This window comes from Dermacentor albipictus, chromosome 1 (genome assembly GCF_038994185.2).
Source record: "Dermacentor albipictus isolate Rhodes 1998 colony chromosome 1, USDA_Dalb.pri_finalv2, whole genome shotgun sequence".
NCBI lineage: Eukaryota > Metazoa > Arthropoda > Arachnida > Ixodida > Ixodidae > Dermacentor > Dermacentor albipictus.
The window spans coordinates 454924777-454946629 of record NC_091821.1 but is presented as its reverse complement, the minus strand read 5'-3'; the positions used below and the strand labels follow the sequence as shown (position 1 = coordinate 454946629).

The 21853-nt window shown below is 46.8% G+C and overlaps 1 protein-coding gene across 3 annotated transcripts in view; it reads right to left on the bottom strand.

The window, feature by feature from the left end:
* Window positions 1-21853, bottom strand: part of LOC139054780 (activating molecule in BECN1-regulated autophagy protein 1A-like) — a 123053-nt gene that overhangs the window by 38821 nt on the left and 62379 nt on the right. For all 3 annotated transcript variants that reach the window (XM_070532385.1, XM_070532387.1, XM_070532386.1), the window contains 3 exons: window positions 18031-18124; window positions 12751-12927; window positions 6664-7262 (listed from right to left, as the gene is read on the bottom strand). In XM_070532385.1, the coding sequence (XP_070388486.1) occupies window positions 6664-7262; window positions 12751-12927; window positions 18031-18124 (870 nt within the window). The remainder of the gene's footprint in view (window positions 1-6663; window positions 7263-12750; window positions 12928-18030; window positions 18125-21853) is intronic.

Below are 21853 nucleotides of genomic sequence, written 5' to 3'. Positions count from 1 at the left end.
CCTCTCTGGCTTGGGCGCTGCTTGAAAGTATTGCTGTCGCATGCCACGGAACGATTTCGGAATGTTTTAGATCGTACTTTGGGAAATTTACGCCCTGTCCGTTCATATAAGGTCGTCAGGGAAGCCTTTCGGTGCATCGATAACTGCAGTAGACAGAAATATGTCTTAGGGGCGCAGAAATGTGGGGCGCATAATCAGCCGCGGTGTACGCACATTATCAGTCGCGGTGTGCGTATGTGTTGTGAGCTATTTTGCTGATATCGGTTTTAATTCAACAAAGAAAACTGGTGTCTCTGTATTACCAGCATTGAATAGTAAATCAGCTCACTGTCTGATCACTTGGCGGAGGGAGTAAAACATAAGAGCGCATGCTCGTGCATGGCCAACCTAAGGCAACCACAAAACATGTAAGCGGTAGGTGCTATGAAATATTCGTGATACACTGGCATCCTTCTCACGCATTTCAGGCTTGAGGCTTGAAATTACTATATGTCTACGCTAGCCTTCCTGCAAGAGGCCAATGGCGCTGCTCAACACAGCGATCACTGCGGTTGGTGAACCAGCACGATACATATATGTACTAGTATAAGCTGTGTGCTTCGGCATCGCCTTTTTGGCCTGTGTACAGCCATAATATATGAGAGGGATCGCATAAAAAGAATGCGATGCCTATTTTTGAGGACAAAATTTCCTTAATACGTGTGAGTGCATCGTAGAGAACGGAACGAACACAACTGAAAAAATAACAATCGGTTATCATCCTCTTTCTCGAAAAAGTAAGTGAAAATGGGCTAATGCCGCAATACGACCTCGCATGGTCACGCCGCACAACGTTTATAGATATATAACCGCTGAAGCCATATGCTGGGACCATGCGCTATATAGAACAAAGACATCAGTAATCCAGCACCTACCACTGCTTAGCACGCTCGCGCAGTTCGTAAACGATCGCTCTGCCAGACAAGCTTAATTCAGACTGTAAGGTATGCTGCTATTATTTATTTATTTATTCATACATATTGCAGCCCCTTTATGGGGCTATTGCAGGAGTGGGTTAGACAAGAAGTCACACACAAAAAAAGACAAGTAAACAATAAAATTAAACATTCACAAGAAATAAGGCAGATGACACAAATGAAACTCAATATAACAGCAAACACTGAGAGTCAGTACAAAAATGAGAATGAGTCAATACACTGTAACAACAAGAAAATACGTAAAATCAGGTGTGGTTAATTTTTAACAGGAAATCGTTTAATGGCAGTGACCTAATTGTGCTAGGAATTAAGTTCCATAATTTAATAGTACATGGGAAAAAGCCGTATTTAAATTTATTACATCGAGCAAAGTAAGGCTTAATATTAAGGCTATGGTGACTTCTACTTGACCGAGAAATATCTGAAGGAATATATATGGGATGTGAGACACGATAAGAAAAATTGACGATGCCATGCAGAAACTTCAATAACTCAATGTGACGGCGTATGGATAAAGGGGTTAGGTTCAAAGTAGATAAGGCACGAGAGGGTGAAAAATTGTGATCATAGCGGCGATATATGAACCTAATAGATTTTCGTTGTATGCTCTCAATGGAGTTAATGTCGCACTGCTTATGAGGGTTCCAGACAGGAGAAGCATAATCTAGGATTGGGCGAATTAAAGTTTTATACATTAGTAACTTAGTTTCCTTTGGAGAATTGTTGAAATTGCGCCTCAAATACCTGAGCTGCCAGATTGCTTTAGTGCAAATGAAATTAATGTGTTTTGACCAGGACATGTTAGTGGTAAATATGACGCCAAGATACTTGTATTCTGAGACCCTGTGCAAGGTTGTCGTTGAAAGTGTAATTGATCAATGAAGGAGAGGCACTATTAGAAAATGACATTATCCCAGTTTTAGTAAAATTTAATTTAAATTTAAATTAAATTTAAATTAATAGCCAAAACTATTTTATCCATCGGTGGAAACCTCATTCATCGAACCAAGTAGTCACGCAATGTAACCTGCTGTGAACAGTTTGAATGCTTGTCAAAGTATAACAACACAGCTTCTATCGTAGCAGAACAGTACCCACGCTGTTACGATTGTCGCGTATGTTTTATTTCTCCTAAAAGCACACCTTAGAACTAGAGGATAATACTGCAATAAAGTCACATTAGTGAACGGGACATTCAGAAACACACAATTGATCTCCTAGGCTGATTGTAGGCTCAAATATATGCGCGCACACATCGCGCTGCGTGCTCCGTCTGCCACAATGCCAGCAGAAAGTCACCGGCCATACCAACTTAAACCACTTCAGTACATCTCACAGAACTGTTTAGCGCGTAGAAGATGCACGTCATGCTAAATAGACCTCACGACTACGAAATCAAACACCAGAAACTATTGCAGAATGTATACCTGCAATGCAAAACGGAGCGCTCGCCCAAGCCAGCATGCCAACTGCCCATAGATGGCGCCATTGCATAGCAATATGGTGGCGCCTATGAAAAAACGGTGTATATATAATACGCTTGTTAAAGAAGGCCAAACCATGTGAGAGCCCCTTTAAAGGGACACTAAAGGCAGACATTAAGTCAAGCTAAAGTGATAGACTAGTCCTTGAGAATCTCTAAGGTGTTAATATTATCGCGAACAGAGCCTTAATTATCGAGAAATTGAGGTAAATGCAGGACATGATTAGAGACTCCCCGGGACGTTCAAGTACTTGTCTAATGACGAAAGCACTCCTCAGTTAAATTCTGTCACTAGTACTCAACCACTCGCTGCACAAAACTTCCTTGTATTGTATTATAGGATGAAATGAAATACTACTTGTTCAGTTCTATTTCACTTTTAGAATAAAGAACTCGGTGAAATAAACCTGAAACAATGTGGGCGGTCAAAAGGTTCCAATTTTGCTCGACTCCATGCCGCACACGCTTTCGCATTTTAATAGTTATCGCGTAGTGCTGCGCTGGTTTTGCTGGCTCGCGAAACTCTTGCAAACTGCAAGTAGCAGAGAATTCAAGTTCCATGTAATGTCGCGAATACCCAAACGGTCTATACCACTTGACCAAAAAGCAGCTGCAGCAGCGAATCTGCCACTCTGTCTTGCTTCGGTATCGCCGTCTGCCGGGCGCCACTTTACTCACCGATGTCAGCAAACAGTGGTGATTGCGTATGCAATGTCACCACTCCTCCAGTTGGGTGGTGAGAGATTTGAATTGCAATAAAAGTATTCGGACCCTTCAGATACAATTTTCTCATAAACTAAGTATTTTCTTGGCATAAAACAAGCGCTGCGAGGTTTCTGGAATGGTATTTAAACAGACTGCGTCAACTTAGTATTTGCCTTTAGTGTCCCTTTAAGGAAGAGGATGTGTTGCATATAGAGTTTCTGTTCCGATTTCACTGTGAACACCACAGTGGCGCTATGGTTGTTACCGGTATAGTATAAAGGTGCGTCATCCAATAAACTGGGCTTTTCGTCAACAGCATTCATGGCTTTCACTAGTCAGTTGCACAAGTAAAGCGCTTCGCTATTTTCGATAAGTGTTTGTTGTTCAACTAGCACACCAACACATCTCAACCAAACAGAACAAAGAAGCTGCAGTTTGCTTTATCAGTGAAGCCATGGAGAACAGTTTATGCACACTTGAACCTCATTATAACGAAACGGGATGTATAATGAAACACATTGAATGACTGATTTTTCGGATGGCCAATTTTTCGGACATGCCCAATAATTTGGAAGCTTTTTCAGCACTTCCACATACCCCATAGAGCCAATGTATAAGGACGTCTGTAATTTCGAAGGCTGAAACCCTTCACCATCCATCCAATTTTTCGTCTTTTTGCCATAACTGCAGTTGCGAAACGGCATCAACCCTTTATTGACAAATGTTGTCTAGAGACAACACGCCAGAACAACGTATTTTTCTTGCTGAATTTGGGAATTTATTAATAAACTTCTGGGCCGAATATCTTCAGCCAACACCGAATGACAGGCAGCAAGTATCACTGGTTGGCTTAGAGCAGGAACACTGAAAGAGGCAAAAATAAATTCGACATGCGACTCGCTTTCTTTTGAAGGCAGAATTTGGCATTCATTTCCTGTCGGTGAAGACACCCAGTAGTCAGAATCAATTGTTATAACGAATGTGGGGTTCTCACACTGTACTCTTGGGACAAAGGAACGACAACACAGTAGTGCAAGCAATCACAAGGGCATTTATTGCACCTTTCATAGATCAATGCCTGCTAGCCGAGTTGCTATCCACAAAACATGCCGATGGGCGTGCGACAAATCTAGAAGTCCGACTCACCGCGACCGGAAGCGAGCGAATATGTTCGCCCCATGCTGGATCCCAACGCCTGGTCGTTCGCGCGTACTGTCACATGAACGGTGGCGCATTCCAAGGCGGCCACGCGAGACGGTCTCGCAGACGCATGGGTCGGCGCACGCGCGGCACGGCACGTCCGCGCCGCTTGCTTCCCGAACCCCCAAGAGGAAGCGCCTTGTCTCTCGGCGCCCGAGTAACCTCGCCACGGCGCGACACTCGCGCCATCTCTCGCACTGCACTTGTACCACTCCGACCGCCACGGGCGATGGCCACGCGAGCCGTGCGGGAGAACAGCATATCAGGGGATGCGTGAGAGTCGCGCATCCCCACACGAATAACACAGCATGGGAACATTATAGTGAGCGATTTTACCATACAACACACTAGTTCACGCCGCCACGGTTGCCCACTGTCACCATATTTTTAAGCGTACAACCCGCACCTACATTTACAACAGACCGGAAAGAAAAAAAAAGATCCGTGCACATAAGCCGTGGAAATAACTGCCTACAACAGTGCTCAAGCCTTTGTAAAAACAGTGTCCATTGGGGGATGCTGACACAGTCGGGTTCTCACGACGGGCTTGATGGACGTGAATCGGCGACCATGAAGGAGGGAAGTCGAGAGCTTCAATGCACAGGGATGGGGAGAGGGGTGGGGTTCCATAGGAGATAAGTTAACGAAACTTTAAATGGTAGAGAACCTCGCCTTAGGGCGTGGCTTCCTCGCTGCGTGCGCCACAGTGCTGTGAAGCCAGATCTCATGATGAAATTCGCACACAGTGCAGTCCACTTGCAACGATACGTACCACACATAATATATCGGTTATAACGATCAGTTGACTGAAGAGTATCAACTAATGCATTAGGGCTATGAGAAAAAAAACCATATATAACAATATGTGATTCACCACATATTGGATATAACAGTCAAAATTTTGCCTTCTAATTGGCATTTTTCCATGCAGAATAATTGTAACATTTGCACTGCAAAGTTCCCTTTAAACAAATGATGTCGTCACGGGGCGAAAACATTGCCTACGTGAGTTCATGTCTGCCGCCATTACCTCGCAGCGCGCCCTGTTGCTGGTTCCACCCTTGCGCGATAGAAAAAGCCACGGAGAGCATCGTGAGTTGGCGCAGCGCGCCACAAGGTAGTGCCAGCCGCTTTGCGTCCGCATCACCCACAATAGTGCCCCACGCGTCCGGAGAAGAGGGAGAGATAAACAGAAATGTATAGCATAGCAATGCCCGCCCTTTCTACGCCCACTCAGCGAGCGTGGAAATGGGCTGCAGAAGCAGCCTCGAAGCAGTAGACGGCCCTGTTAGTAGAAGGTGGTACCAACAAAGCACAAAGCTGTGTCGCTTAAGACAAAGGTGCAAATTTTGCAGGACTCAAAGAAGTACGAGCTCATGCAGGAGCACTGCGACCATGACGGCTGCAACAAGGGGCCATGCCAATCAACAGAAAAGGCAGGCTTTGTGCACCAGGGCAAAATCCTGCATGATAGGGAAACCAACACGATGGAAGCCGTTGACATTACCGAGCTCTGGGAGCATGCCGCAACTGACAATGAAACAGGCAGTGCTTCGATGAAGGAGTTTTTGAGTGCAGATTGTGCTGCCTTGCTCTGTGAGGAGACATCCGATGGGGCGATCCTTAGCGCAACAGATAGCAGCGTTGTGTGACGGAGAAGATGACAGCAGTGGCAATGACAATTAGACTGACAATGGCCCGTCTATGATACTGACCCCGATTGAGTCATTCATTGATTTCATGCAAGCTAGATTATTGCTGCCAGTGTCCATGCAGCAGCTGGGCACGATGCAAACCGCGGTTGTGACCCTGAAACTCCAACCTGAAGCCAACATATTGCCACTCCTGGTGCCCACTAGTGAAAGTAAGTGCAGATTTCTGGCTATTTCAATGCGCCTAATGCTTGAGATGCTATTTAGAGGTATAAATAAACGTTTTATTTTTTACTGCCTACTTTCTAGAACATCCACTTTTAGCGAAGTGTCAAGTTTGGTTTCAGAGCTATAAAAGTATGTTCGATAGTTTTTCTCCCTTTTATTTTTTAACGGCAGTTCAGATATAGCAATGATCGGTTATAACGATCGAAACATTCATTCTTATTGATATCGTCATAAGTGGACTGCACTGTATAACCCTACCCAACCTTACTGTTAAATACTTTGAATTATTGGTGTGGGTTATACGGATCAAAATACGGTATATTCAATAAATTGTTAAATCCAGTATTGTTATAAGTGGTCTTTGACTGCAGTTTCAAGAGGAGACTAGTCCCAAAAGGGCGTAACTGTAGTCACCAACCTCGGGAACAGACGGGTCCTCCTCCGGCACGACAGGGGGCGGCGAGGCCGGCCAGAAGCGGTTGCGCCGCAACATCCTCCTCCGCCTCCTGGACGACGACGAAGACGAGAGCGATCTATTGCCAGCTGCATCAACTTCCATGTGCTCAAAGTCGAGGCTCTCTTCGTCCGAGGAGTCCAGTGAGTCCGACGACGAGGACGATGAAGCCAGCGGATTGCCAGTCCTGGTGTCCACCAGTCGTACAGCATGGAGGCGCCGGCGTTGGTGGTGGTGCCGCCTCAGCCTCGGGCATTCCATCGGTCGATGAGACGGAGGAGGGGTAGCAGGAACGCCCGCTGGTCTTCCCAACATGGGAGCAGCGCCGGCAGCAGCAGATGGCGAACCAGAAGTGCTACTGGTGGAGGAGTGCACACGGCCTTGGCGGTAGCTGTGGCCGCCATGGTTCGTGGATGATGACGACGACGACGACGGTGGGGATGGAGGGCTACCGGAGTTGGTGGGGCCCGATGAGGTAGATGTGGCGTTCAGGTGGAGCTGAGTGAGCCGGTAATCGGCAGCCAGTATCCGCTGCATCTGACGCGTCAGTTGGAGACTCATCTCTGCAATGGCAATCAAGGAGAGAGAAGAGATAAACGATGGAGTTAAGCTGTGCAAATTGGCACTGGTTCACTTCCATGTGGCCACAGTGCGCCACTTAGAGTATCTGTCCCTGACAGTCTTGAACTGTTTGGAACCCATAGAGTTTCTCACTATAACACCTAGAGGATAATCTGGCGCCACCGTCTATGGGAGTTTCTTAAGGGGGCACCGTGCCGTCATGGGAATGACGGTATATGTGTCTGCGAGGCTCGTGTTGGCTGGTGTTGTAAGAGGCTTCGTCTAAAACGTGGATATGGCTACACAAATAACGCGTTCTCAAAGTAAAATCTTCATAAACCGTTTCCATTCACACATATTACATCTTTACTCACCCACGATGCATGACCAAGCGAAGAAAAGCAAGAACAGACGACCAACTGTTTCAAAGCGAGCGCGAACCTTGTCGTCTGTCCTCCAACTTTAGCGTCCCGCTGATACTTTCTACGTAACATGTAGTCGTACACACAATAACAAGTTCTCGTAGTTAAACAAAACATGTTTTCGCGTAATAATAAAGCTAAAACAGCTTTTCACGTGCTGTTTTAGTAGAAAATGAATCATTGTGACAGACGGAACGGTACTTGTCAAGCGCGTCTTCAAGGTGTCCTGTCTCTACGAGAACGATTCCAATCCGAATCCACAATATACCGGCATTCCCTATACCACAGCGCAGCAGTGCCAGATTTCCCTCTAGGTAATGTAGTGAGAAACTCTATGTTGGAACCGCTGTCCCACATTTGATTTTCTCGAACAGCTTACAAAGTTCGACCCGCCAGTACGAGGCTGCCAGAATCACATTTGCTTTTTCACTGACCAGAAGTCACGCACTTCTGCGGACTCTTAGAGCTGTGAGCAGATTTTTGCCCAGACCAGCACAAGCAGCCAGCAGACGACATCCGTTTGAAAAAGATTCGTACGTCCCCGGCCGCCATGTTGTGAAAGATGATGTGTGCTTTTGCGCATCTTGTGGCGCATTCCAGACAGCAAATATTGTGCACTCAGCTATCACATCTGTTACATCGGTGTTTTCTGCATCATCATGCGAGCTTTCATGAGCTGTGCATTGCAGCTTTAGTCGTCGCGTTTTTTAGAGACAAGCAGAGTGACGAGACGCACGTGCTGGCTTTTCTTGATGCGTTTCGCAAAACCTCTCATGCTCATTGCTGTGTGTAGTAAACAGATGGATTTTACTTTCTTAGGCGAGTGAAGCTGGTGTGTGTGGCTGTTTCTTGCTGGTGGCTGGAGTGGTATACAATAACAATAAGACATTCATGTAATTTTGAACATGTGTTGATCCCATCTGTTGCCACGTTCGAGTGTTTGCTTTTTGACATGCATGATTAGTAGATGGTGAAATTTTGCGGCAAAACACACATGCTCTCTGTCCTAGCCATGCCTCACATGTAGTGACGCCATCGGCCCTTTCCCAGATGGGTCTAACGGGCTTCGAGGTCCATACATAACGTAATTGCATTTTCTTAACCTAACGAGTTTCTTTTACAACATATGAGTGTGATACACAACTGCATTTTTTTTTTTTTATGAACAGCAATGCAGTACGTTCGAGATCTTGTTTGTGTTCGTGTAGAAATTTCACTTCAATTTCGCATGCGATGAGCTAGCTTACAGGATAGACTAGAGGGAACTGTGGCACTAGTGTCCATGGGAGCTGCAAGCAGGGTGGTTCAGGCAGCGTGGAAATGATGGGCAGTACATGGATTTACCTCAACTTCGTCCTGTCTTTAAACGGCTTCGTGAATTTGCTAAGTGATTGTCTTCAAGAAAGTACTGCATTGTAAAAAATTACATAAACATTAAAATTGTCCAAAGACAGGATTTGAACACATGGACAAAGCGGAACAACTGCGATTAGCAGCGATTATGCATGCTGGCAGAGTCTTATTACCTACTGCACTTAAGAATTGTATATATTGCTTTGAAATTTAGGCCAATGAAAGCAGGTAAAATGTAATAAATGAAGCCACAAGAACGTCTGAAGCCACAAGCATGAAGATCAGACAAATCCATGTACTAACCATCATTTCTACAGTGGCTGAACGGTCACAGCGCCAGAGTTCCCTCTAGTAATTACTGTAGGAAACTCTATGGCTTACAGCAGTTAAAAGTGGCACGAAAAAGAAAGGGCACAACATAAATTGCAGTATAACGACGCTTTGCAAACACATACTATGAGCTCAGGTTGCAATACTCCACTATGGAAGCTTCGTGGTTGCGTTTGTAATGTGGCCTCTTGTCACGGTGCTTTCAGGTGAAACCTCCCCGAACAGTAGTCCCCAGCAGCTGGGTCATGCGACTGTGACGTACTCTCCTGTCAGGGCTAGTCAGACCTGAAGCCATGGACGGTTTCTGGACATTCCGGGATGTACAGGACACTGCCTGTCCTACCTGTATATAAGCTGCGTTTTTGTCTTTTGCGCCTTACCTGTGTCACACCTGTTTGCTTACACAGGTCAACACACCAGGGTTGGATCAAGAGTAGTATAAATGAGGGGAAGGGGGGGGGGATATACCGTAAAAACCGGACTATAGGTCGGACCGCAATATAGGTCGATCCCCCAACTAATGAATTCTCAAAATGAAAAAAAAAAACATATTTTTCAATGGCAAAAGTACCGAAAGACATGACACCCTTACCGTGAAACAAATGCGATTCAGGGGGTTGCACAATGGTGACAGTATTTATTTAAATGCTGCTCGTATGTGCACCTGGCCAAGTTTTTAGCGTTATCGCGCGACCATCGACCCGCGTGCTTGTCGGCACCATATTAAAGGCGCTGAGCAGCGAACCAAACGAGATACGCGCATGTGTACACATGCCCTTACTTTCGCTATTTCGCTGCTCCGTGCCGTGATGACAAGGTGCTGACAAACACGCGGGTCAATGATCGCGCGATACTGTTAAAAATTGGCAGGGTGTACAGTACACAGAAGGGCACGAAGTGCGCAAGCGCTACTCCGAATCAGAGCAACCCTTTGATTAGAGTCGGATGACGAGTGCTTCTCGCTGCCCAGTCCATAGGCGCGTGCGATCTCCACCGCTTTCAAACGGATGCATTCGGCAGTCACAGGCAGCGATCTTACACGCAGCTCTCGGACGGACTCCGCAACCTTGCCTTCCAGTTCTGCAGTCCGCTGCGATCCGGCATGAAATGACGTTTTCTTTTGGTTGTTGCAAGTTGTAATACGTTGCTTTTGCCTCCGCCACTACGGAATGCTCTTTTCGGATACTTCAAGTTCGCGCTGTGCCGCCAGGTTGCCGTGGGCTTCCGCGTACTCAATCGCCTTTTTCTTGAAGGCGACGGTGAATTGACGTCGGCTTCCGCTCGATTTGAAACAAAATGAAAATGCAGCCTTTAATTAATGTAACTTTGCGACAGTGGAAACGCAAAATGCCAGTGCCACAACGTCGCCACGCCGCCATAGACGCCGCGCTGCTGCTGATGGCGATAGCGGCTGTTTACTTCATCCGCCCATTGTTGCAAGACTTCCGTAGTTTTTCCGCCAATGTCCGGTATATAAGTCGAGGGTCGACTTTTCGCGATGGTTTTTTGAAAAAAAGTTCGACCTATATTCCGGTTTTTACGGTAACCTCATCAAATAATAGAGTGTCGAAGGGCGATTTTCTGCTTCCCCGTGATCACCATTTGCGTCACGACATCACAACACATAATCCCCTCCTGGGGAACAAAATCAGAGCTGGTACGTAGAAAAGCAGAACAACTATTATGGTGGAGTGTTTAGGGTGCTCTGAAGCTTGCCAGTGTTTTTTTATAGGGTTGACAGGTTGACGACCTTCATTTAATGCAGGAAATGAAAAGTCGAAATTGTCACACCAACGTACCTGCCAGCCTGCGAACTTTTAAAATTCATTTAATACCGTAAAAACCGGACTATAGGTCGGACCGGAATATAGGTCGATCCTCCAACTAACGAATTCTAAAAATGAAAAAAATCTTTTTCAATGGCAAAGTACCGAAAGACACCCATACCTTGAAACAAATGCGACTCATGCACAATAGTGACAGTATTTATTTAAATGCTGCTTGCATGTGCACCCGGCCAATTTTTAGGAGTATCGCACGACCATCGACCCGCGTGCTTGTCAGCACCTTATTAACAGCGCTGAGCGGTGAAACAAATGAGGTACCGCGCATGTGTACACGTGCGTTTACTTTCCCTATTTCGCCGCTCCATGCCGTGATAAGGTGCTGACAAATGCGGGTCGATGGTAGCGCGATACTGTTAAAAATTGGCCGGGTATACAGTACGTAGAAGGGCACAAAGTGCGCAACCGCTACTCCGAATCAGAGCAACGCGTTTGATTAGAGTGGTCCGAACTAGAGTCGTATGACGAGTGCTTCTCGCTGCCCACTCCAGAGGTGCGTGCGATCTCTACCGCTTTCAAACGGATGCATTCGGCTGTCACAGGCAGCGATCTTACACGCAGCTCTCAGACGAACTCCGCACCCTTGTCTTCCAGTTTTGCGGTCCACCCACGAAATGACGTTTTCTGTTGGTTTGCTGCTTCTGTCTCCGCCAGTACTGAATGATCTTTTCGGATACTCCAAATTCGCCCTGTGCCGCGAAGTTGCCGTGGGCTTCCACGCACTCAATCACCTTTTTCTTGAAGGCGACAGTGACTTGTCGTCGGCTTCCACTCATTGTGAAGCAAAATGTGAAAAAGCAGCCTTTAACCAATATAACTTTGTGACAATGTAAACGCAAATTGGCGATGCCATAATGTCGCCACGACGCGCTGCTGCTGATGGCAAAGACGCTTCTTCACTTAATCCGCCCATTGTTGCAAGACTTCCGCAGTTTTTCCGCCAATGTCTGGTATTTAGGACGAGGGTCGACTTTTCACAATAGCTTTTTGAAAAAAAGTTCGACCTATATTACGGTTTTTACGGTAATTTGTAAAGTCCCTTGGACACACAGCACTACTGTCAGGAGCACCGTGATACAGTCACTGCCAGGAGGGGACACACAGGGTGGGGGAGGGAGGGGATAGCATGCATGTTTTAAAGCTTGCCCTGAGCACACAAGCAGCGGTAAACTTGGAACAGGAGAGACTGACAAGGAAAACATTGTTTTTAGATTATGGCGACTTCTTCCGACAGCCTGCTGTTGCTGGTTTCTGCTGCTTCAGAAACTTGTCCACATAAACTTGCTCGAATGAAACACCCTTTCACCATCAGAAGACTTACAACGGAAGTTTTGGAGACCGCAAGCGATACATTTCTTGCGAACAGAATGTATTATTTTTCATAACACTTCACGCAACGACACTCGTACAATTTCAAAACGAGGCCACATTCGCAAATCTTGATTCCGGATAGTTGGAAGGCATACGTCTGTACTCCTTTAGCCCAATATTAATTTGCTGACGAAAGGCGCACACTGTCACTCTAGCACGTGCAGGCTCACCGACAAGCCAGAGGCAGTACGCCAGGTCCCAGTGCTGGCTGGGGGATGTGTCGTCCTCTCCCTCTCTTCTGCGACGCTCGGCGGCTATGGATGACCGCAGCTGGTGGTCAGTTGCCTCCGCCTCCCAGGCCGGGCCTGCACCTGACTGGCTGGACCAGGGACCAGCTGCCACAGCCGCTGTGGAGAGAACAACACACAGTGGTAAGCCTCGACAAACAACTCTCCACGAGGCCACAACACCACCTAAGCCTTGTACAGCCACCGTCAGACTTAATGGAAAACATATTTGCAGCGGCCAAACTTTCAAACAAACTTTAAAAAGAAACGACGAAGAATTTTGCCACTTCAGCAGCGCTACCTTTCGGCAGAGCGAAGCGGGTGAGGTAGTTCATTGCCATGACGATCCACTTCTTTCCGGTTGTTGTCGTCATAAAGGGTCCCAGGTCCATCCCGATCTGATTAAATGGTCGGCAAGGAGGCTCGATTGGCTATAGTAATCCAGCTAGCCTTGTCTGTGGTGTCTTGTGTCGCTGACAGTCTCGGCATGTCTTGACGTAATGGGCGACGTCGGCGGTCAGGCGCGGCGAATCATACCGTATTTACACGATTGTAAGTCGACTCGAATGTAAGTCGACCCCCCCATATCGCGTGACCGGAAAAAAAAAAAAAAAAATAAGAGAGCATACCCGAGGGCACATTCGATAACAAAAATTTATTAGTAGCTGACATGGTCACTGGACTACTCGTCTTCACTAGTGCTGCCATCGTCATTGTTGCTGCGGTCCCACAGCGCGTCGTGGTGCAGCGAAATTTTAAATTTGGCAAACGACCGCACCAGGACATCTTGCAGAACAGCAGCCCACGCCAAATGCACCCAACCACACGCAGCCGTCAGGGAGGCTCTTTTGACAGGTCCAGTTGGCCTAATTTCCAGTCTTTTGCCGCCAGCCACTCGTTATACTCGCGGCGGAGCAGAACCTTAAAATTAAGGCGAAGGTCCGGGCTTGTTTCATGACCACGTCGCACTTCACTGGCAGGGACCGATCACGCATTTCAGCGACGTACGCCGCAAGCTTAGCCTACAGCTCCGGAAAGCGTCGAGACTTTGGCACGTGGGAAATTTCTCACTTGTCACAGGTGAAAATTTCGCTTCGCTGCAGTCGCCACTCTCGCACCACCCGTTTAGAAACATCGAAATTGCGGCCCGCTGTGCAGTGATTTGTTTCTTCGGCGTAAAGGATGGCAGTCCTCTTGAACGCTGCTGTGAACGAGTACCGAACGATTAGGGCCTGGAGCACTCATGACAATTGGGAAAGCATAGAAGTAGCGCGTAGCCAGCAGTCAAGTGGAACGCGTCAAACCAATACCAATGCCTTCAAACAGAGAAAGAGCAACCAGCGAGCGGTGACTGCTCTTTCATGAACTACCGATACTTCCCGCAAGCGCCGCCGTTCTGAGGGTGCCGCCACAAATGGGAACAGCGGCGCTTCCATCAACTATCGACACCCCCCCCCCCCATGAGCATTGCATGCACTGTAAAACTCTCAAAAATGTTGAAGAACCCTTCCGAAAAGCGAACAAACATGCGTGATAGTGAAAAGATACGGGTAGGGCCATAGAGCAAACAAAATTCTAACTACGTTGTAGATCCCGTTGGTATTGCTTTTTTTTGGCGGGGCCATGTTTCGGTTTCGATTGTAAGTCGACCCCCCAACTTCAGACTTTCAAATTTTAAAAAAGGAGTCGACTTACAATCGTGTAAATACGGTACCTTTTCTGTATCCTCGATAGTGCCCAGGAGAATCTGAGGTGTCCAGCGGTCAGATCGTCATGTAGGGTGTGCAATACTTCTGGATGCAGCTCTGACAGAACAACAAGAAGGTAGTTGGCGGGCACTAGTGAGAAGTTCTTTACGAGTAGGTTGTTTTGAAGTGAGAACGAAGACAATCCTCGCTTGAATGCCCTAGGGACAATGTCGGTGTGCCCTTCCAAATACTCGACGAGGTTTTTCAGCTCCGAGTCTACTCGTTGCTGTTCAGTGAAGTCTTCCGTGCTTAATATTCCAAGGAAGGCGTCATCATCCTTGTCATCCTGCGGCAGCGAGTCAATGGGGGTGCGTGATAGGCAATCGGCACGTGAGTGTTTTCGACCAGACTAGTAGGTTACAGTGAGATCACATTCTTGCAGCCTTAGGCTCCATCGTGCCAGCCGTCCTGAAGGGTCCTTTAATTTCGCTAGCCAACACAAGGCGTGATGGTCGCCGACAACATTGAATGGCCTGCCATATAGGTAACGACGAAATTTTGCTGTAGCCCAAACGATGGCAAGGTATTCCTTTTCAGTTGTAGAAGAATTGCCTTCCGCTTTTGACGACCGGCTAGCGTAAGCTATCACGCGTTCATGTCTGTCTTTCCTCTGTACTAGGATGGCACCAAGGCCTAGGCTACTGGCGTCAGTGTGGATTTCGACATTAGCGCCCTCACTTGGTAGATCACTTGATTCTATTCAACAGAAATTCTACTGAAAAATAAAAACATTGTCCAGGCCTTCATACACTAGAACTGACCTGTAATCAGTGCTGGCATACGTTGTTCCCTTTAGTAAGAGTAGACCGTACTGTATGCCTTAATTTCTATGCACCTAAGTTACCGATAGCTTTGCTACATTCCTGCTACTGTAATGAAGAGAAAGACACACTTACCATATTTACACAATTGTAAGTCGACTCGAATGTAAGTCGACCCCCCCATATCGCGTGTGACATGGAAAAAAAAAAAAAGAAGAGCATACTCGCGGGTGCATTCCATAACGAAAATTTATTAGTAGCTGGCATGGTCACTGGACTACTACTCCTCACTAGTGCTGCCATCGTCATTGCTGCTACGGTCCCCGAAGCACGTCGCCGTCCAGCGAAATTCCGCATTTGCATACATACCCAAGTCCACGCCAAAAGCACCCAACCACATAGAGCTGTCAGGGAGGCTCTTTTGACATGTCCGGTTGGCGTAACTTCACAGTCTTCTGCCGCCAGCCACTCGAACTCACGGCGGAGCAGGTCCTTAAAAGGCGAAGATCCAGGCTTGTCTCACGACCATGTCGCACGTCACTGGCAGGGACCGATCATGCGTTTGCGCGACGTATGCCGCAAGCTTGGCCTTCAGCTCCGGAAAGCTTGCCGCCACAGGTGAAAATTCTGCTTCGCTGCCATCGCCACTCTCGCGCCACCCATTAGGAAACATCAAACTTGCAGCCCGCTGTGCAGTTATTTGTTTCTTCAGCGTAAAGGATGGCAGCCCTCGTCAACACCACTGTGAACGAGCGCTGAATGTTTAGAGGACTTGGTGCACTCATGACGACTGAGGAAGCACGGAAATAGCACTTGGCCGGCAGTCAAATCGAATGCATGAAACTGAAGAGCTACAGGGAAAGAGAAACACGCAAGCCGCGAGCAGTCTGCTCTTCCATGAACTATCGAAACTCCCCGCAAGCGCCGCCGTTCTGGGGGTGCCACCGCAAATGGAACAGCGGCCCTTCCATGAACTATCGACACCCCCACACGAGTGCTATGTGCACTGTAAAATTCTCAAAAATGTTGAAAAACCCTTCCGAAAAGCGAACAAACGCGCGGGATAGCGGAAAGCTATGGGTGGGGCCGCAGAGCAAACATAAAATTGGAACTACGCTGTAGCTCCCCTGATATGCACTGGTCTTGCTTTTTTTTCTTTACGATGCCAGGTTTTGGTTTCGAGACCACCCAACTTCAGATTTTCAAATTAAATAAAAGAGGTCGACTTACAATCGTGTAAATACAGTAGGCTCGCGTGCTCGTACTACGGGAATGGGCAGAGGGAAGAAGTAGAAGTAACAGGCGTTCTGGCAGACGGCCGATTGTCTGCTTCTCTCTACTTTATAATGGTGCAGTCTGACATTACACCATCACTTTTAGAGACTGTGACCACTTTACATCCACGACAGTCAGCAATGCAGCCTACAAGCTCTCCATCACTTGTGCAGACAAAAGCACCGGCTGATTGGGTGACGCCATCATCTTCGCTCCAGCCAGTGGGAATCGCCCGGCAAACCGCTGTTCCTGCGGTTAGCCACCGCCAGGTGGCCTCCGAGCTCACACTTTCCGGAAGCTCCGTTCAAACCATAACAACGGCTGGCTGAAGCAAAGTTCAAGCTCATGAGAAATGGCCATCTATGCATTTGAACATTGCAGGCCCGTCGAACTGCGATGATGGGTAGCTACTACTCCACAACCGTGATCCGTTCACGGATTGCGCAAGTGATGTACTTCAGGACCCATCCGAGGTGTACGTCAGGATTTCGCAGCAGTCGTTGGCCGAATGTGCGACCATTCGCCCTGCACTGAGTGAGGTCTCACTAAAGGAAGCCAAGGCGGCTAGCATCGCTGAAGCCGTAATTATTGAAGACGTTATCATACCGCCCAAATCTCCCTATCAGACGGACCTGAGACCACAGACTTAAGCGCAGAAAATATTGCAGCTTCTGACCAGACATCGCTTTTGACTCCGCCTTCGGACATCTCAGTAGCAGACGACTCGACAGCAGTCGGCATTTTGTAGAGCTTGCCAGATTCGAGTGCATCAGCGAGCCATGATCCGTCACTGGCAACGTTGTGAAGACGCATGCAACGTTTGAGCAGAGGATTTTGCTGTTTGCACGACGCATCAGTGCGGCCAGCTGCTGCTCAGTGTTCGAGACCTCCTGTTGTGCTTTGCCAAGTGTGACAAGCGACCCAAATGCAACACTCATTGCCAATCCCCAGAGAAGCTGCTTGCACACAGGACAGCCCTAATGACAAAGACTCCCATTCCCAAGTCTTGTCGATTATAGATTTCCATCACCAGCGTGGCCTCACAACCAATTGAGCAATCTACTACAGCGTGGCCACGTGTAATGAAGGAAAGACACACTTAGGCTCACATGCTCGGACTGTGGGGATGGGCAGGGGCAAGAAGAAGTAGAAGTGAACAGGTGTTCTGGTGGACAGCCTATTGTCTGCTTCTCTCCTTTTGATGCTACGCAAATCTAGGAAATTTCCAAATATAAACAGTAGTGTATTTTCTTGCCTAAAACTTGTAAGCATTACATTTTGTGAAAAATTTTCTAATCAATATTCGATTCAAAATCTACTATTGGGTACCCCCCTATCTGTTAGTGACTGCCCGTAACAAATTTAATTTCCTCTTCCAGCGACTTCGATGAGAGTCTGCTGCAGCTGTTCCAGCTGTGCATGCAATTCGAAGTGCTCACCTTCATAAATCTGCTCCCTAAGGCTGGTCAGGCGAGCGCGGTAGCCGCTGACATTCGCCAGGCGCTCCAGGATCTCTGTGATGCGCAGCCGCACCTGCGCACACACAACACATACAAATGGGAGGGGGAAGGGAAGGCGCCACATTCACTACCAACCAATGCATGGCTGCAAGGGACAGCTGGAAAGAGAAACCACCGCCCAAGCACTCCATGCAGATGGTTAACCAGCGAAGCTGAAACGTGCAGTCCCAGTGTTTGTTACTACGTTAGTCCTGATGGCTCATAAAACGATGGCTTGGTAGGCTGGCGGATACTTCGTACAAAGTTGCTGCTTGCGCTCAGCTGCATGAGCCTGTTCTCACGCCCAGGCTGCAGCATCGGCACGCTTCGTTCCCGGTTCTACATGCAGCTTTGCTGATCAAAAGCTGCCTGCTCCTCAGGAGTACGTATGACGCGTGGCCTACCCATTTCGGAGCCAGAGAAAAACTGGCGCACACGCGCTTGGCTGCAACGGAGAGCAACAAAGTTACTACTGGTGAGCCTCTCTTTCTCTTTTTTCTTCCGCGCATGCGCATGAGGTTGCGCCGGAGTTTTTGGCGTACTGGCGATGAACATACAAATCAGCTAGCCATATACAGCTTCGCTGTAAAAGACATCACATAGAGAGAGAGCTTACTGTGCACCTAATATAAGTACACTGTAGACCACTTGTAACTTAAAGGGACACTAAAGCGAAACAATAAATCAGTTTAGACTAATGAAGCATTGTTTAAAAACCCTGCAGGCAGTCATTTAAAAAAAATAGTTTGATCACTAGATGAGAAAATGAAGGTCCAAGTATCAGTATTTGAATTTCGCGCCAAAACCCCAGCGCCGGTAGGTCAGCGTGACGTCAGGGATTCCAAAATATGTTTTCGCATTTGGGCCGCGTTGGCTGAATAAAGGTTCCCGAAACTTGCCATGTTTAATATTTGGTTCCTTTAGAACACAATGTAGTCAATCTGTAGCGCTATATATAATTAGTAGGCCCTAGAAGATGCCATCAAAATCCATGACGTCACAGCCCCCAGGTACGGGAACTTCAGCAGGCGTCGCCACCCGTATTTTGTTCTTGGGCTTTTTCTGGCTTACGAAATGTCTTATCGTTGTAAGAGTGGTGTTTTTGGTGTTGCAGAACAGTAATTTACTGATGCAGAAGAAATAATTTCTCACTTTAGTGTCCCTTTAAGACACCAAAGTTGTGAATATCTACACTATAAATGGTACTGCACAATAACCAACGCAAAATTTTTCAAAGGCAGCACAGTGTGAAACATATAGACCAAGCAGCCGCACAAAGCCACGAATCAATGCATGCGACTCAAATGCTTGCATCTTTTTGAATCTACTATCTTGGAAAGGTTAACATCCGACAACTCGGGGTCGTCCCATAAGTCTGCCAACTAATTTTTCTGACATGTAATTTTTTTTTTTTCAAGCCTGCTGAATTGCAGCAAAGCCTCGATATAAAAAACCTTGATTTATTGAAATTTGCAATGCAACAAACTATTTTCATTTTGCAATCTTAGTTCCATTGAAAACCGTGGACTGCTTTTCACTATTTGATGAAGTAATCTTGTGAAAAACTTTCAATTTAACGAAGTTATCGGCCATTTCAAGCATGTACTTGAGGCTTGTACGGCTGGTAAACCTAGCAAAAAAACTATAAAATGTCGGCCAAGGAAAATGCTACTTGCAAACGTCCTTTTGCAAGAAAAGTTTAAGTGGAAAAAACACCGTTGAAGCATGCATGGCGGTCATGTAATCTCAAGTTTCTGAGGCACGGTGCATTCACTTGCGTTGCGACAGCGTGTGTTCTTGGTCATCAAGTGGTTTCTTTGTCTTAGCACATGTGACATGTGACACCCACATAACTATGAACCTTACTTCGTGCAGTTCTCTCTATTGCTAATGCAATCAATGCCCCGCATTTCTGGCGAAAGTGCAACATTTCTATTTTTCTCAAGAAAATTATCCGTATCTTTTTGCACTTTTGTTTTTAATTTGAGGGTGCCATATGATGACAGCTGCGGGCACTAAGCACGGCCGGCCATGGCGTCCAGGATTTACGGCTTTGCACAACACAACACACAAATCTCAGATACCGTGAGCCACACCGATGCATTGCTATTGGAGCGATCTGCACTGCACATGCTAGCGCTCATCATCATCAGCCGCCTGGTTACGCCCACTGCAGGGCAAAGGCCTCTCCCATATTTCTCCAACAACCCCGGTCATGTACTAATTGTGGCCATGCCGTCCCTGCAAACTTCTTAATCTCATCCGCCCACCTAACTTTCTGCCGCCCCCTGCTATGCTTCCCTTCCCTTGGAATCCAGTCCGTAACCCTTAATGACCATCGGTTATCTTCCCTCCTCATTACATGTCCTGCCCATGCCCATTTCTTTTTCTTGATTTCAACTAAGATGTCATTAACTCGCGTTTGTTCCCTCACCCAATCTGCTCTTTTCTTATCCCTTAACGTTACACCTATCATTCTTCTTTCCATAGCTCGTTGCGTCGTCCTCAATTTCAGCAGAACCCTTTTCGTAAGCCTCCAGGTTTCTGCCCCGTACGTGAGTACTGGTAAGACACGGCTGTTATAAACTTTTCTCTTGAGGGATAATGGCAATCTGCTGTTCATGATCTGAGAATGCCTACCAAACGCACCCCAGCCCATTCTTATTCTTCTGATTATTTCAGTCTCATGATCTGGATCCGCAGTCAATACCTGCCCTAAGTAGATGTATCCCCTCACCACTTCCAGTGCCTCACTACCTATCGTAAACTGCTGTTCTCTTCCGAGACTGTTAAACATTACTTTAGTGTTCTGCAGATTAGTTTTTACACCCACTCTTCTGCTTTGCCTCTCCAGGTCAGTGAGCATGCATTGCAGTTGGTCCCCTGAGTTACTAAGCAAGGCAATATCATCAGCGAATCGCAAGTTACTAAGGTATTCTCCATTAACTTTTATCCCCAATTCTTCCCAATCCAGGTCTCTGAATACCTCCTGTAGACATGCTGTGAATAGCATTGGGGAGATCGTATCTCCCTGTCTGACGCCTTTCTTTATTGGGATTTTGTTGCTTTCTTTGTGGAGGACTACGGTGGCTGTGGAGCCGCTATAGATATCTTCCAGTATTTTTACATACGGCTCATCTACACCCTGGTTTCGTAATGCCTCCATGACTGCTGAGGTTTCGACAGAATCAAATGCTTTCTCGTAATCAATGAAAGCTATATATAAGGGTTGGTTATATTCAGCACATTTCTCTATCACCTGATTGATAGTGTGAATATGATCTATTGTTGAGTAGCCTTTACGGAATCCTGCCTGGTCCTTTGCTTGAGAGAAGTCTAAGGTGTTTCCGATTCTATTTGCGATTACCTTATTTGCGATTACCTTAGCTAGCGCTCATAACTGCACTATCATGGCCCGGCATTCTTGCGATTTATTTGTAAGTGATTAGTGACATGATACTAGTCGACTCGCATTAATTCGAACCCGACGGGCCCAACGAAAGTGATCGAATCATCTGGCAGTTTGAATTAAGCAATATGCAGAAAATATGTCAATGCACACCGTTGTTTCATTTGGTAGCATTTTCCAGATTCTAACATGCTTCACAATCGAACTCACGGCTACTTTCTATAAGTCGAAAGAAGAACACCTACCTATATTACATTAAATCAACACCTATATTACATTAAATCTCCTAAACAGAGTAGAAATCTAACCCGCACTGATTTTATTAGCAAGAAAAGTCGGCAAAGGTTTAATACG